The sequence below is a fragment of the Sminthopsis crassicaudata genome, chromosome 5, assembly GCF_048593235.1.
Source record: "Sminthopsis crassicaudata isolate SCR6 chromosome 5, ASM4859323v1, whole genome shotgun sequence".
NCBI lineage: Eukaryota > Metazoa > Chordata > Mammalia > Dasyuromorphia > Dasyuridae > Sminthopsis > Sminthopsis crassicaudata.
The window spans coordinates 45601796-45619722 of NC_133621.1; the positions used below are offsets into that span (position 1 = coordinate 45601796).

A 17927-nucleotide genomic window follows, 5' to 3' on the forward strand; every position below is an offset into this window, starting at 1 on the left:
TAATCAAATAGGACAAGGTATAGACAGTTTAGATTTGCATAAAAAAACAAATAGAAATAAGAACAGTTAATAATATGACAATTATAGCAGATGGAGGAAGAGAACACATCACCAATTCAAGGGAACCTCAAAAACTCAAATGGCTGGGAGCCCCGTTTCAGCCTCAATCAACTTGAATTGTGTAAAGATTTTCCCGGGCGAAGCGTCCTTCCTGCGGGGTGAAGCTCGATGGTGATTTTAAAGCACGGGCTTTTTATATGTTTTCAAACAAATAAGGCTCCCAGCCAAAACTAGCTATATAAGGTTTTTTTTTGACAAGGACTTGCAACATGTGCAGTTTGTGTGACAAAGCTCAATATATTTTTGGGGACATATTCATGTTGACTCATCCCAGACCTCTGAGGCTTGACATATGTCCTTATTAACTGCATATGATCAGGGAGGAAGCCACCTAGCCCTAAGCATAAGCATTTTCCAAGAATGGCTAGTTATTGGTATCTATTGTCAAGAACATGCAGAGTTCATGGAAAGGTCAAGTTCCTATAATTTAGAAGCTCAGGCCTGTTAGATTTGAGTGAGCTTATAATTCTAATATGAAATCTTAATTTCTTATTCATTTAGCCTTAATATCACGAAAATAATAAGAGGACTGAGCTAAGGGAGTAAAATTAGAATAAATTGTTTTCCTCTTCCGATACATATAACAATTACATATACACAATATTGATAAAAAGAGTAATAATAATTATATGGGTATGGCTAAACTACTAAAATAAGTGGTAGCACTACCTAATCTAAATAAGAAGCCATACCAATGATGATTAGTATCTGATGTTACTAAATGAGAGGCCTCGATAAGTTGCCCTGCAATATGAGTCTGTATTCGATGTTCATTTAACGCGCGCTGATTAGAATCTAACATTTTCTTCAAAATTAAGGATTTGTTCAGGATATCCATAAGAGGTTGTAGTGAAAGAGAGACATGGGGTAAAGGGAGGAGTTTGGGTATCCAGGTTATTAGAAGCTATACATATGTGTTGCAAAGATACCTCATATATCATGGAGAAATTATTCACAGTATACAATGTTAAATCACACAAACTGGATGAATGTGAGAGAAGGCAGGATTCCATCTGCTGAATCATCATCCCACAAACAATCCCCCTATTAGTTGCAGTACAGTCAGACAAAGTGTGGGTTACATTATTCATATCTATGCAGATTCCATATATATGAGGTAAACCAAAGTAATTATGTAAGACGAAAGGTAACACATGAAATTGACACATAACAGCCCAAATCTTAACTTGACAATACACAATAGTTCCAGTACACCAAAGAGAAGTACACATAGCATTTTCAGGTCGTTTTTTTTTTTTTCATGCTTCTGGTAAATTAAACATATCCCACATTTGAGTATCTCCTTCTTGTAACAATCTCTGAGCATTTTCTTTTTGTATCAAGGTATGCATACTTTGTAAAGAGCATTTGGTCCAATTAAATAATTTACTAATATTTCCAGTAAAACCCAAACTAGTAATACTATAATTAAAAATTTGTAGAAATTGGCCTTGATATTTTAAAGTATATTGGTGGGGTAGGATCGTCGTGGGCAACTATTGAGCATTTACAGTCAAAGCTTGAGAAATATCTTGCCCAGCACTGCGCAGTCTGCTGGCCAAGGCCTCAAGATCTATAGAATTAACTATACCCAAACCAGTTCCAACACCACCAAGTAGGGTATCATACCAGGCTCTTTTCTTTCTAACACAATTCATCAGAGGAGGAAAAGTTACATTATTGGTACAAGTTTTAGGAACTCTTATGATTGATGGAGGATGTTTTGTAGGAGGGGGAGGTGTCAGTAATAGATATTTTATCTAATAGTGAGGCTTCAATACCGCTATCAAGATTTTACATGCACAGTTCATCAGTTGCTTTTCAATGTTTGTCTCAGCTTGTTCTCTGCGTTCAGTTGGGAAGTCCACACCCTCGGAGTCCACCAGTCCTTTAATTCTGGTATGCTGAGTCCACCCTCTTTCCTGTGTAGCATTGCTGGTATCTGATGTCAAGAGGATCTGGAACAGTCCTTTCCAGCTCAGGGTCAGCTTGTCCTCCTTCCATGTCCAAGCCAGGACCCTGTCTCCAAGCTAGAACTCATGCACTGTTGAAATCCTAAGGGAGGAATCTGTTTAGTTGTAAAGTTTTCAGATGTTACAGTAAAGACATAACATATTTCCTTAAAAACAAATCTTTGGTTTCTAATATTGGATCCAAGGAAGAATTTTGAATCCCTTTTGGATAAGGGTGACCATACAATAATTCATAAGGTGACAATCCCATATCTCTTTGGGGATTTTGTTTTAATTCTTAATAAGGCAAGGGGAAGGCACTTGGTCCAGGGCAATTGTGTCTCTAATGCCAATTCAGTCAGTTGCTGTTTAATTTCCTTATCCATCCTTTCCACTTTACATGATGAGGGCGGATGCTATGGGGTGTGCAAATCCCATCATATTTCTAGAGCTTGGGCCACAGATTGGAGGGATCTTAGCTGTGAAACAGGTGCCTTGGTCTGAATCTATCTGCTCCACCATCCCATACCCCAGAATGATATGCTCAAGAAGTACTTTTACAATTACTGAGGCTGTTGCCTAGGCAAGGGGAATGGCCTCCACCCATAAGGTCAGATAGTCCACTACAACCAACAAGTATTTGAGACGCCCCACTGACAGCAGCTCGGTAAAGTCCACCTGTATGCTTTGGAAAGGCCTGATAACAGGGGGCCTTCTTCCTTTTAGACTTGTCATTGGGCCGTCCTATTCATCCTCTGACAAACAGGACACCTGCTGACCAGTTGCCTGCTATTGTGTATAAGCCAGTGCCACAAACCTAGTCAGCACCACATCACACAGGCCTTGGACACCCCAATGACTGCCCTGATGTAAATGTTGGGGTACGTGTCTCATACCTGCTGTGGTCAGTACCTCTCTGCCATTAGGGAGGAACCAGTGTCCTCCTTTATCCTCCTGAGCACCAAGGCTTTAGATTTCCTGCTTCTCTTCTGGGGTAAGGGAAAGTGGAGGCATCAGAGGCAGAAATGCCAGAATTAGCACTATCATCTCCTTCATACTTACAGACTCCTCTTCTCCAGGCCACTTTGCCTCCTCATCTGCAAAGCAGTTTCTCCTTATCTCAAATGAATTTCCTCTATGGTGCCCCTGCACCTGAATCACTGCAACGTTCTTAGGTAACATGAGATTAGTCAAAATTTCAGTGACCAATGCCCTGTGTGCCAATCCCTTTCCTTTACTGTTTCCATTCTTTCCCTCAAGTAATTTACAGGATCTAATTACTTTTTTCCTTCACTTATACAATGACCTAAATATTTTACCTCACATTCCACAAATTGCAATTTGTCTTGAGAAATTCTCAGATCCTGTGCTCTTAAATAAATAATTTAACAAACTGATAGTGACTTGGACAAGGCCACTCTTTTTCCTCCCTGCCACAAGATCATCTACATATTGTAAGACTTTTAACAATAAGAAATTTATCCCAGAATGTTCACACAATTCTTATATACCCAAATAGATGTTCCTTAAATTGGATATTATACCAATCATTTTGCTTTTTTTTTTTTTTAATACCCAATACACAGAAAAATCCCAAACTACATATTGTTCATAACAAAAACATTCTTAAAAGGACAAAGGCAAAAACCATTATCCTTGGAGTCCCTCTAAATAATTGACATCAATATAGTTAATTAAAACTTAATATTTTCACATAAAAGAATCTGAAAAGTTCTTAAAAACATCAATTAAACTTTTTTTAAAATTACTTTTTCAGACTATATCACATTTCTGATCATATTCTTTAAACACAAAAACCATTATGTATTTTAGAAACAAATGTTCACTCAATTAACATCTTGTATGAGTAACCAGACCCTTTAAATCAGTTTGCTTTCTTCAGCCAAAAACGGCTGCAGCTTTCCACTGCTGTTCTCCTTCTGCAAAAATACATCCTGTCTCATAGTCATCTCTCCGTGATTCCCCTTTCCAACCAGTTCCTTCTTTTTTTTTTTTTTTTTTCCTCTTCTGCCTGAGTGCTTCAAGGCCACTAGTAGAAGCTTCCCAGGTGGCATTAAGCAGATAAGATTGTATTGCCCTTACTCCTCTTTAGCTGACTTTGAAAATCTGCTTTTCAGAGAAAACTTCCCCACCAGTTTAAAATAGTCAAGTTTTTTTTCTTTTACTTACAAATTGGTACAAAAGGTTAAAAAGTTTAAAATCAAACAATTTTTATATTAAGTAACATTAAAATAATCAATTCCCAACTTTCTTAAGCATTGGTTTGGTTTTGTTTTGTTTAAACTTAACAAAGCTTTTAAATCACCAAAACAAACTAGAAGCTTTTCCCAGGAACCCCCCCCCTCGCCAGAGAGAAGTTTGTTTCACCTTGAACATTCTTCCCTCCCAGAATCCAAACAGAGCTTCTCTAAACTTCAACACCCATTTTAGTGCATTTCTCTGCCTTCACAGGGAATGCCTAGATATTCCATGATTTAAGACCAATACATTTTGAACCACTCTGAAAGAATTACTATTCTGAATGAATTCCAGTTTCCACAATTCAGCCTGATAGTTTTCTAAGCCTGTAACACAGAGGCTGAATTCTTATCTCTTATGAGCTTGCTGACTTTTAACACAGAACAAAAAATTCAAAGCAGACAAACATCCACAGACAGACATAGAGTTCTATTTTTCTTAGAGGCATTTATATAGTGAATCCTGCCGACTACACCAATTTATGTATTATGATTTTAAAGAAAAGTTATATGTTCGGATTCACTCCTATAAATGACGCTCTCAGACTCAATTGAAAATGAAAGTAAGGTTTTAATCAAATAGGACAAGGTATAGACAGTTTAGATTTGCATAAAAAACCAAATAGAAATAAGAACAATTAATAATATGACAAGTATAGCAGATGGAGGAAGAGAACACATCACCAATTCAAGGGAACCTCAAAAACTCAAATGGCATAGACAATATAGAATGGGTCAAAACACCAGATGGTCATGTATTTTTATAGATGTCAAGATAATATATGGAGTAAGTCAAAACACTAGAAGGTCACGTATTTCTACACATGTATACGTGCCAGACTTCTTGGCTGAAAGCTCTCTTTGTTTAAGAGAGGTATATAAGATTGAGAATCTTACATCTCCACTGAGTCTCATCCGTGGGGAGGATGCTCTGCCCGGAAAAATCTTTACACAATTCAAGTTGAGTGAGGCTGAAACGGGACTCCCAGCCATTTGAGTTTTTGAGGTTCCCTTGAATTGGTGATGTATTCTCTTCCTCTATCTGCTATAATTGTCATGTTGTTAATTGTTCTTATTTCTATTTGTTTGTGTAAATCTAAATTGTCTGTACCTTGTCTTGTTTGATTAAAACTTTTTACTTTTACTTTTTAATTGAGCTTGAGAGCGTCATTTATAAGAGCGAATCCGAACTTTTCTTTAATATCATAATACATGGCCTCAATCCCAATAGGTTTGTGATGGAAAGTGCCATCTATGTGCAGAGAAAGAACTGTGGAGACTGTATGTGGATCAAAGCATAGTATTTTCACCTTTTTAAATTTATTTTTTGATTATTGTTGTTTATTTATAGAGGCTTCTCATCACCTACTGCCTGGTCTGTTGTAATAATATCCTTCTAATAGGTCCGTATCTCAATCTCATTCATGATCCATCCTCAACTCAGACCACATCACCCCTGCCAGTCAGTTAATGCTAATGGGTCTCTTACCTCTAGGACCATAAAGAAAGTACTCTGGCATTTAGACCATTTACAACTCGGACCCTTGCTATCTTTCTGTTCTGTTTTATTATCCCCCAGAAATTCTATGATCCAGTACAGTGGCATGCTTCATTCTCTCACAAGGATCTCAATCATCCCCCACTCCAACTCAGTGCTTGTTGCCTTAATTCTTTGTAATTCTTTAATGTCTTTGTCTTCCTTGCCTCAAATCTCAATTCATATTCCACCTTCAGGAAAAGGCTTTTCCTGGTTCCCCACCTATTATTTCTTTCTCTTCCAAAACCACTTCCTATCTACTCTGTATCTTGGATGTACCCAGTTATTGTCTACCCTGTTTTGTATGTGAGTTGCTTGAAAGCTAGAACTATTTTTTCTTTTTCTTTTTTTTTACATTCTCAGCTTAATACAATGCCCACCACCTAGCAAGCAACTTTAACCAATGCTACATATATATATATATATATGTATATATATATATATATATATATATATATATATATATATATATATGTATATATATATATATATATATATACATATTTGTTATAGTTTTTTTTATTTTGCTGTACAAAAAGAGTCGGACTTTGAAATAGTGTAAATTTAGCCTGTGAAGGAAGTCAAAAATGCAGGCGGACAAAAATAAAGGGATTGGGAATTCTATGTAGTGGTTCATAGTCATCTCCCAGAGTTCTTTCGTTGGGTGTAGCTGGTTCAGTTCATTACTTGTCTACTGGAACTGATTTAGTTCATCACATTGTTGAAGAGAGCCACGTCCATCAGAATTGATCATCATACAGAATCATATAGGATCTCCTGGTCCTGCTCATTTCACTCAGCATCAGTTCATGTAAGTCTGCTAGATCTTTAATAATAAACTTCCTTTGCCAGTTTAACTTTTCATATTCGTAAATTCATTTACGAAGGACCTGTGCTGCCAGAAGGGGGTCGCCACAACTCCCTGTCCTGCGCCAAACCTCACCATTTGGCTCCCTGACTAGGAATTGAGGGGAGCCGAACCTCTTCTAGTTTATTCACATGTACTGCAAATTACATTAGTTTCTTGGAGAAGGAAAGAAGTCACTCAAAACAACATCAAACATATGGACTTTGGGGACTGGTAGCAAAAGGCAAATGAAGCTGATCTATAAAAATTACAAATGGGCTGACCCTTCAGGCTTCAGGAAGATATGAAGCAAAACTTCCTGGGCGGATGACCTTGGCATTTTTGATTCTGACCAAGCTTTTTTTTTTTTTTTAAATAGCTTTTTATTTACAAGATATATGCATGGGTAATTTTTCAGCATTGATAATTCCAAAACCCTTTGTTCCAGTTTTTCTCCTCCTTTTCTCCACCTCCTCCCCCACATGGCAAATTGACCAATACATGTTAAATATGTTAAAGTATAAGTTAAATACAATATATGTATACATTCTGACAAAGCTCTTAAGAATTCCACAGTTCTTGCCTTCTTGGCTACTGGAACAAATTGTTTTCATCCACCCATTTCGGGACAGGCGGAAAGGAAGAAGAATCTCCATATTCTTGGGGTAGGTACACCTCTAACTCACTGAAGGGTTTGTGTTTTATTGATTACCCACAATCTGGTTTAGCCCATCTGCCAAGATTTTACTGGCATGTGGCTGCTTCTTGAAGCCACAAGTGAGAGCTCAGTGCCAAGAGGACACCAAACATGGATGAGCGCAACACTGAAATTCCTCATGCCAGAGGTACTATCCTCCTGAAATACCCATATACCCACCTACCTCCAATAGAGAATAGATGGACTTAGAGTGCAGATGGAAGTATGTTTTCTTTTTTCTTGCCTTCTTTAAAAATCATAGCTAAGATGGAAATTTGTTAAGAGTTCTATTTTTTTTTTCCCCTCTGGGTGGGATAGGGAGAAAATTTGGAACTGAAAATAAAGTTGAATTAAAGGTTTAAAAACTGTTGCTCTGTAAGAAATAAAGACTTGGGAAGACCTATATGGATTAATACAGACTGTAAAAGAGAACAGGACCAATAGAACAATTTATACCATGACATTAGTATTGTAAGATCAAATACTTCTGACTTGAGTTCAAGTAAATTAAATCAACCATGGTTCCAGAAAACTGATGAAAAAATTCTCTACCTCATAACATAGATAAGGGGGGTTAATAAAGAGAAACATTTTTGTTTTATTTTGCTATGCTCATATGATACAAGGACTTTACTTTTCTTCTAGTAGGCAGAGGAAGAATAAGAAATCATGATAATTGGGGGGAAATAGTTTAACAAAAGCTTTTAACAAGATACACACAGGATGAGTAGACATGAATGATATGATAAACGCTATCTGCAGAGTGTGGAGTAGTTTAAAATGGGGTATTTTTGTTCTCCAGTCATGCTGGATCTTAATGAAACACAACACATTCTTTTATAATCAAGTTTTGCTGATGAAACAAAGCTCATCTTGGTACATGTATCCTGTCAAACAGAATACAGTAGCAAAAGTATCACATTCTGTGTTTAATAGGTATGTGAGAAGAGCAAAACGTATCAGATTAGATCCCGTGGTTTAGCAACATTGAAACTCGTTAAATAGTGCAAGAACCAGTATTACTAGTTAACATGAGGATAAATGTGTATCTCTGAAGTTTATGATCCAATTTCCTTGTAGACAATGAAGCAAGCAATAATCACATTACCATGGCAAATGTGCTATGGCAGCATCTATAAGATAATATCTATAAGATTTTTGAGTTCCAATTATTTTCTTCTTTCCCCATCTCCCCCCCCCAAGATGAAAAATTATCTGATTTAGGTTATATGTGTGCAATCATATTTTCATATTTGTCATATTGTAAAAGAAACAGAAAAGGAAAAACCATGAAAAATAACAAAAGTAAAAATAGCATGCTTTTTGAGCTGTTTCCAGATTCCATAGTTCTCTGGGATGTGGATAGCATTTTCTGTAACAAGTCTTTTGGAATTGTCTTGGATTGCTGTATTGCTGACGTAGTTAATTGCACAGTTTTATTGTCCCTATGTACAATGCTCTCCTGGTTCTTCTCACTTCACTCAGCATCAGTTCATGTAGACCTTTCTAGGTTTTTCTGAAATCCTTCAGCTCATCTCTCATAGCACAATGGTATTTCATTATATTCATATACCACAACTCGTTCAGCCATTCCCCAGTTGTTCCCCTCAATTTCCAGTTCTTTGCTACCACATAAAGAACCGCTATAAACATTTTTGTACATGTAGGTCCTTTTCCATTTTTTTTTTTAATCTGGGTCACTAGTAGTGATAATGTTAAATTGTGCAGAATTTGATTGTCCTTAGTCATGATTCCAAATTGCTCTCCAGAATGGTTGGATCAGTTCACAACTCCACCAACAGTGCATTAGCCACATCTTCTCCAGCATTTAGCAATTTTCTGTCACATTAGCCAGTCTGATTGGTTGGTTGGTTAGTTCTCCTCTCTTTTTGAAGAGGACCAAAATAACATTATGTTAAGAGTTGCAGAGTGTCAGATTGTGACTGCACAGACCCATACAAGCTTAGAGTGCTCTGCCACAGATGGGGCATAAATAGTCCCTGTGAACATTTGAGTAGCTTCTTTAATTTTATGCATCTGATTTCTTCTTAATTTAATTTTGCTTTGCTCATAGAACCTGGTACATTCTCTGATGAGGGCATGCCATGCTGGGTGGCTCTGTGCCAATGTCTCCCATATCATGCCATTATAAAGTTCTAAAGAGACACCTTGAGAATGTCCTAATACTGGTTTTTATCTGATCATTTTACAAGGGTATGCCCTGCATGAGTTCTCCATAAAATAACTTTTTTGGCAAGCTACACTTGGCATTGAACAGTGTGGCCAGCTTTGCTGTAGAGTTGGAATGCTTGGCAGTTTATTTCCAGAAAGGCTTTCAGTGAAGAGTATCTTATCCTTCAGCCAATCTGATGGGTGTGAAGTGATACCTTAGAATTGTTTTAATTTGTATTTTTTAAAATTTATAAAGCATATGCATGGATAATTTTTCCAACATTGACCCTTGAAAAACCTTTTGTTCCAAATTTTCCCCACCTTCCCCCCACCTCCTCCCCTAGCTGTCAGGTAGTCCAATACATGTTAAATATGTTGAAATACATGTTAAATCCAATATAAGTATATATATACATATATATATATGTACACATATATATAAAATGTTTATACAGTTATCTTGCTGCACAAGAAAAATCAGATCAAAAAGGAAAAGAAAAACTGAGAAAGAAAACAAAATGCAAGCAAATAACAGAGTAGTGAGAATGCTATGTTGTGTTCCACACTCTGTTCCCATAGTCCTCTCTCTGTGGGTGTAGATGACTCTCCATCACTGAACAAGTAGAACTGGTTTGAATCCTCTCGTTGAAGAGAGCTACATCCATCAGAATTGATCCTCATATGGTATTGTTGCCATGTATAATGATCTCCTGCTTCTGCTCATTTCCCTTAGCATCAGTTCATGTTAAATCTCTATGAAATCATCCTGCTGATTGTTTCTTATAGAATAATATTCCATAACGTTCACATATCATACTTTATTCAGCCATTCTCTTAACTGATGAGCATCCACTCAGTTTCCAGTTTCTTGCCACTACAAAAAGGGCTGCCACAAACATTTTTGCATGTGTGGATCCCTTTCCCTCCTTTAAGATCTCTTTGGGATACAAGCCCAGTAGTAACACTGCTGGATCAAAGGGTATGCACAGTTTGATAACTTTTCAAGCAAAGGTCCAAACTGCTCTGCAGAATGGTTGGAGCCCTTCACAGTTCCACCAACAATGTATCAGTGTCCCAGTTTTTCCCACATCCCCTCCAACATTCTGCATTCCCTGTCATCTTAGCCAATCTAACAGGTGTATAGTAGAATCTCACAAGTTGTCTTAATTTTCATTTCTCTGATCAATGATTTGGAGCACCTTTTCATGTGACTACATAATAGTTTTAATTTCTTCACCTGAAAATTGTTCATATTCTTTGACCATTTATCAATTGGAAAATGGCTTGAACTATTATAAATTTGAGTCAATTATTTTAGAAATGAAGCATTTATCAGGTCCTTTGGATATAAAAGTGTTTTCCCAGTTTATTCCTTCCCTTCTAATCTTGTCTGCATTAGTTTTGTTTGTACGAAAACTTTTTAACAATATAATCAAAATTATTTTGTGATCAATAATGATCTCTAGTTCTTCTTTGGTCAGATTCCTCCCTCCTCCACAAATCTGAGAGATAAACAATCCTATGTTCTTCTGATTTGTTTATAATATCTTTATGTCTAGATCATGAACTCATACGATGTTGTGTGAATCAATGCCAAGTTTCTGCCATACTAGTTTCCAATTTTCCCAGCAGTTTTTAATCAAATAATGAATTCTTATCCCAAAAGCTGGGGCCTTTACCTTTGTCAAATACTAGATTGCTATAGTCATTGACTATTTTGTTCTGTGAACCTAACCTATTCCACTGATCAACTGCTCTGTTTCTTAGCCAATACCAAAGGGTTTTGATGACGGCTGCTTTATAAAATAGTTTTAGATCTGGTACAGCTAGACCACCTTCATTTGATTTTTTTTTTCATTAATTCCCTTGAAATTCTTGACCTTTTGTTCTTCCAGATGAATTTTGTTATTTTTTCTAGGTCAGAAAACTATTTTCTTGGGAGTCTGATTGGTATAGCACTAAATAAATAGATTAGGTTAGGGAGTAATCTTTATTACTCTTTATTATATCCTCTGGACCTAAGAGCACTTGATATTTTTCCAATTGCTTAGATCTGACCATTTGTCTGGAAAGTGTTTTGTAGTTTTGCTCATATAGTTCCTGACTTTCCCTTGGCAGATTCCCAAATATTTTATACTATCAACAGTTATTTTAAGTAGGATTTCTCTTTGTATCTCTTGCTCTCGGATTTTGTTAGTGATATGTAAAAATGCTGATTTATGGTATTTATTTTGTATCCTGCAACTTTGCTCAAGTTGTGGATTATTTCAAATAGTTTAGTTGATTCTCCAGGGTTCTCCAAGTATACCATCATAGCATCTATGAAGAGTGAGAATATGGTTTCCTCGTCAACCTATTCTTAATTTGCATTTCTAATCAACAATGATTTAGAACATTTGTTCCCTCACATGACTTCATCATGGGGTTACTCTTGCCAGGCCTTTGTGACTGGGTAAAACGGTTTGGGTGCCGGCCCTGGGAAGCTCCCCTTCTGTGTCCTTTGGCCTGGGTGAGTGGCCCTGGCTTCGAAGCAAGATGCGGTGGAAGTGGGACCCTCCTGATGGGAACCAGGAGAAAAGTAAAGAGGAGCAGCAGGTAGAGGAAGAAGCAGATCGAATGAGGCACTGAAGAACTGGCGCTCTTTAGTTAGCCCATTTATCGGCCGCAGGCCACGTGGAGACTCTCTGACCCTGGAATGATTGAGAACCCCAGCGGGTTCCCGTGGGGCCGAGCCGCGCAGGCCCGGTCCAAGACCGAGGGAAGGCTGCGGGATGACCAGGAGCACCGGGCCCGGTGATAGAGACCCTCGCACTACCTACGACACAGCCATCTCATAAACAGCCCGGGAGGGGCCCCGTCTCCCGGGAACACCGGGCGCGATGGCTGAGCGGCCCCGAAAGAACTACTCTCCCTCCTTTGCCCCGCCGCCTCGGCTTCCTCACTCCCCCGTCCGCAGCCCTCCGGCTTTCCCCGCCGCCCGTAACTCTCGGGGCCGCCCCCGCTTCGAGCCTCAGGCCGCCGCCGCCGCCGCCGCCCACCCGTCCCGGAGCGTGCGAGGCAGGCCCCGGACGCTGGAGCCGCGCGCGCGCCTGGCCGGCTCCATCTGGGCGCGCCCCGAGCCTCCGCAGGCTCTCCAGGTACGTTACGCGCGCTCCCTCGCTGCGCCCGCAGCCCGGGGGCCTTTTCTCTTTTTCAAATTAACTTAGCTGGGTGGACGGCACTTGTCACCTCTAGGGCTAGAAGCTCAGGAGAAGGTGGGGCCCTGCACCGGTAAAGGGATTTCCCTTTTCTGGGAGTTCCCGATCCCAATGAAATCCCAGGTTCAACCTTTCTCCTCCACTCGGCTCCCATTTTCCAAAATATACCTCACCCAGTGCAGCCGATGCATCCTCCGCTGTAACGGAGGAAAACGGGAGCAAATCCTAGCCGAAGCAGTGTCCGCCCGAGGACAATGGAAAGAGCACCCGATAGCAGGCAGACGGGAGGCCAGAGTTCCGAATAATAATAGTATTAGGAGAGCTAACATTTAGGTAACGCTTAGCGAGTGCCAGGCACTGTGCTAAGCGCTTTATCATTATTATCTCCATGGATCCTCGAAGCAATCCTAACAGGTAGGTGCTATTATTATAATACCCATTTTACAGGTGAGGAAACTGAGGCAAAGAGGAGGTAAGTGACTTGTTCAGGGCCAGAGGCTCTGCCATTTTACCACCTGTGAGACCTTGAACAGGAGGCACTTGTTTTCCTTATTTGTAAGATATGGGGTCTCTATTATGACTTCTAAAGCCCTTCCTGCTCTAAATTTGAAAACTTAAGTATAGCTGCAGCTGTCTGCTGCCTGTAAGGTCCTGCAGATTACAGCCCATTTTGTACTCTTTCCCCCCCTTCTCTTTAGAGAGAGAGTGAAATGTTTCCTCTTCTCTTTTCCAGGTCTAAGAATCACAGAATTGGAGTGAAAAGAGACCCCAGTGGCCATCTAGTCCAACCCAAACCGGAAGAGAATCCCACTCCCCCCTAACATATAGGACAAGTAGTTATGGCAAGCCCCATACTCTTCCCTTTTAAAATTACTTTTGACCCCATTTTCACTGTGGTTGTTCAGAAACAGCAGCGGATCTTAGGTTTTTCATTTTTTTCCCTTTCTCTTCACTCCCCTTTTCAACTAGAATCCTAGAATTTTTAGCCACCATTAAGTTTGCAGAGGCCTGCCACCTTTAAAATAATACAAATTTTTCTTATTTTTTCAAACAGGCAGCAATTTTAAATTTAATTTTAATTAAATTTTTAAATGTCACATTAAAAAAAAAAAGTCAGTGTTGGCAGAATAGAATACCTAAGGAGAACCCTTCTACAGGATAACATTTCAAGCAAGTGTCTATTTAAGGCAGCTAAGTGGGGCAGTGGATCCAAGCGCAGGACCTGGAGACAAGACCACCACAGTTCAAATCTGGCCTCAGATACTTCCTAACTCTGTGACCCTGGGCAAGTCACTTAACCCTGTTCGCCTCAGTTTCCTCATCTTGTCAAATGAGCTAGAGAAGGAAAATGGCAAAAGATCTTTGCCAAGAACTCCAAATGGGGTCATGGAGAATCAAACCTGACTGAAAAATACTGAACAATATCTTGATTTAAGAAAATGATCCCTCAATGCTTAGAAGAAAAGTCATAGAGGGTCTGTCTCATCTCATCCATGTCTTCTCATCCTAGAGGAATATTTTTGGTAAAAACCACAGGGCCTTTCCCCACCACTGGAATTCTTTTTCTATTTCCTAGATAGTTCAGCTGCATAAGCCCACCTTTTTCATTCAAGGGAACTGTTTGATAATAGTATATTTTTCATCACTTAGACTAGTCAGCTCAAATCATTGCTCAGCCACTTTCCTTTCATTACCCTTTGGATCACCTATAATTTTGATTCTTCAATCATCTAATCAGCAAGCATTGCATCAGATACTATGCTGTAAACTGGGAATGCAAACTCAATGAATGAAACTGTTCCAAAAAGCTAATGGAGGCATTGGTCTGCTATCATGATATTTCTTGGGTCCCAGCCAAATTTCGACTTTCACTAATGATCATAAAATACTGATTCAGCCTTGAAAATTTACATAAAATCATGGGTAAACTGCTTAAATGAATCTTTTACTCCTTTTTTGTGTCTTTATCTTCTTTTCATTTTTCAACTCTAGTTTCCTTTAGGACTGGACCAGTGGAGAAGAAAGCATTTGCCCCATATCTTTTGGGGGTCTGGCTTCTTTAAATATTAGCAATGAAGGAGACCTCAGCTTTTCTTTTTTTCAACTTTTATTTAGCCATCTTTTTTTTTTTAAGTACGTTTTTCCTCAAACACACGCAAAAAGAGTTTTCAATAGTTACCTTCACAAAACCTTGTTTCCATATTTTTCTTCCTCTCCCCCCAAGACAGCAAACAATCTGATGTAGCAATTCTTCTAAACATATTTCCATATTTGTCATGCTTCACCTCTCAAAAATCAGATTAAAGGGGGGGAAGCACGGGAAAGGAAAAAACAACAAAAAGATGAAAATACTATGCTTTTGATCCACATTCAGTCTTCATAGTTCTGTGTCTGGATGCAGATGGCTCTCTCCATCAGAAGTCTATTGGCATTACCTTGAATCACTTCATTGTTGAAAAGAGCCAAGTCCATCACAGCTGATCATCACATAATCTTTTTGCAATGTACAATGTTCTCTTGGTTCTGCTCACTTCAGTCAGCCTCAGTTCATGATCTCTTTACAGATGTTTCTGAAATCAGTCGGCTCATCATTTCTTATAGAACAATAATATTCCATTATATTCATATACCGTAACTTATTCAGCTATTTCCCAACTGAATGGCATCCATTCAATTTCCTTGCCACTACAAAAAGGTTAGGCTTACTTCTTTAACACCTCATCATCCAATTTTCCTTTCTTACTCTCTTTATTTTCAAATTATTTCAAAAGTACATAAAACCAGAGGAACTATTTAAAAATTTCAAAAACCTCATTTAAAATATTTTAATGCAAAATCTGTCATGTCCTGTGTTTTGTTCAATGTGTTGTGTACCCAAATATCTTTCTCATTATTCTCTTTCTCCCTGAGGGCCTGAGCCATTTCCTTAAAACACTTCCTTAATTTATGAAGATTCCCAAAGAAGCAGGAGAAAAGGTGTTGTAAAAGTCATTTCCAACTCTTAGGGGAAAATGTCCAGTCAGATGCTCTGTCTTTCCCTGGGCAAGTGATGATCCCTTTTCTGATCTTCCCAGCCTCTAGATGGAGAAAATAGAGATGATGGGGGCAAGTGAAAGTTCCAAAGAATGACAATCTAAACTTTTCTTCTTTTTTCTCCCATTCTCTTGATTACTACTCTCTGCAGTGCTCCCCAAAGAGCAGGAGCCCCTGGATGTTTTGTCTTACTTGCAGTTCTCATCAGATGATTGAAAGTTTCTGACACGTCATGATTCTAATAGGTATAATTTAAGCCATTTTAAACAAAAATTTATAAAACCCTCGGATTTCCAGATTAAGAAATGTTTTGGTAATCTCTTATTCTGAAAGATGAACTTTGGCTCTTTATTATGCAATAATGTAATCTTTCTTCCTCTCTTTCTCCCTCTCCCTCCTTTCCTCTTTCTCTCCCTCTTCCTCTCCCTCTCCTGTCCCTCTCTGTCTTCTCTTTCTCTCTCTTCTTCCCTCTCTCTCCTCTCCTCTTCCTCTCTTTCTAAACTTTTTTTTTTACTCAAGAACTAGCTTAACTAATTTCAATACTTTGAGTTATAACCTCTTATCTGTGTATCCTTTTTTTTAAAGGACTTTGAGGTTCAAATTTCTACTATTAATTTTCAAGTTAAGATTAAATACTGTAACTGCTATGGGATTTGATTTTGCCACTATCATCATCTCCTTTTATACTTCCAAAATTTCAATTTCTAAAACTCTACCACATGGAAGAAAATTTTTTTATCTAAGTCGCCATTTTAAAATTGCTTTATCTTTTTTAAAAATGAAATTAAGGTGTGGAAACTCCCTCTACAAACACAGCTTCAGAGTTTTTCAACATGAGAGGCTTAAAGAGCTGGCTAGAGTTCTGGTTGTTAATTTCCTATGCCAATGAAATTAGTCCTGTTCCTATCCACTATGCTCTGTTCATGTTGAGTTGGCATATCTATCATAGATAGAAAGACAATACCTTCTATTTAAAAAAAAAAAAAAAAAAAAAAAAAAGATGAAGCAATTGGTCTCTGATTGTGGAACATGAAACAACTGGATGTGGAATGAGTGCCAGCTCGGTTAATCACTTCCTGTCTACATGTTGAACCTTGGACAGATTGTTTAATATTTGTGGGCCTCAGTTTCCTCATTTGTAACATGAGGTAGTGAATCAATCAAGAAAATCTCTGAAATCCTTTCCTACTCTTAGTCCAGCCATCCCATTTGTCTCTAATCAGCTTGATAAGGGGGTTGAGGTCCCTTTAAGATTCCTTTCTGATTTCCAACCCGCCACCCCCCAAAGCTGAAGAAGCTAGGATCTTTGATTCACAAATCCTGGTCAAAAAGCACCCTTTTTGAATTCCAATGATATCGGGCTTTTCCAGCCCCCCACTATCTGCTCAGGTTTCCCCAACTCCCACAAATAGCTTCTTCCTTATCTAAAAACCTATTGAATTCTATTCTATGCTAACCCTGGCCAAAACCAGCCAGAAGCCTGGGACTCCACCCATCTTCAAGATTATAAAAAGGGGAACCCTGGAAGTCCACTCTTTACAGGAGCATAAACATGGCATTCTTGCATCAGCCATGCCAAGGGTTCCTGTCCGTCCAGTGACCAACTCTGGCCCTGGCATCTTTCTGCCTTTACCCTTACTTCCAAACCCCTACAATAAATCTTTTTTTTTTTTTAATCAATTTAGATTTTCGGGCCTGTAAATTCCTTTACAGGGGACTCTGCGCTGTCACTAGACTATCCTTGCGCCAAACCAAAAGGGGTTCCCCTTTTCCTAACATCAAGCTGAGCTATGTAGCCCAAAAATTATAAATGGAAAGAGAAAACGGAGCTACACAGTAGCAAGACAGAGACTCTACAAGTCTAAAAAGCCAAATCCCTTCTCTTTAGTCTTTTTTAAGGAAATTTAGGTAAAGTTGGTGCTCAGTTATACATGCTATTGCAGAAGAACGTGTAGTAAAGTACAGTAAATCCTTCAAATTTCTGTTCTACTTTTATTAAAATTTTTTTCACTATTCTCTAGTCCTAGAATGCTCTTCCTCCCCTCTCTGCCTCCTGGCTTTACTGGCTTCCTTCAAATCTCAGCTAAAATCACTTTCTTCAAAAAGCCTTTATC

At 38.6% G+C, this 17927-nt stretch overlaps 1 protein-coding gene and 1 long non-coding RNA gene across 9 annotated transcripts in view; one reads left to right on the forward strand and one right to left on the reverse strand.

Annotated features, from left to right (window-relative positions):
* The window catches only part of LOC141545224 (krev interaction trapped protein 1), an 80301-nt gene that overhangs the window by 39405 nt on the left and 22969 nt on the right, over positions 1-17927 (forward strand). The window contains exons 1-2 of one of the 8 annotated variants that reach the window (XM_074272256.1): positions 12622-12720; positions 13514-16058. The exons of 3 other annotated variants lie outside the window; for them this stretch is intronic. Coding sequence is in view for 2 of the 5 variants with exons in the window: in XM_074272262.1 (XP_074128363.1) it covers positions 12463-12720 (258 nt within the window). In the remaining 3 variants the exon portion in view is untranslated. Of the gene's footprint in view, positions 1-10924; positions 12721-12778; positions 13195-13513; positions 16059-17927 lie in introns of those variants that run through there. 4 more of the 8 variants (XM_074272262.1, XM_074272258.1, XM_074272257.1 and 1 more) reach the window with 4 other exon arrangements.
* Positions 1352-4036, reverse strand: LOC141545226 (uncharacterized). The gene is made up of 2 exons (XR_012482928.1): positions 3135-4036; positions 1352-2188 (listed from the first exon to the last, which is right to left on the reverse strand). It is a non-coding gene; the product is annotated as an uncharacterized LOC141545226 (long non-coding RNA).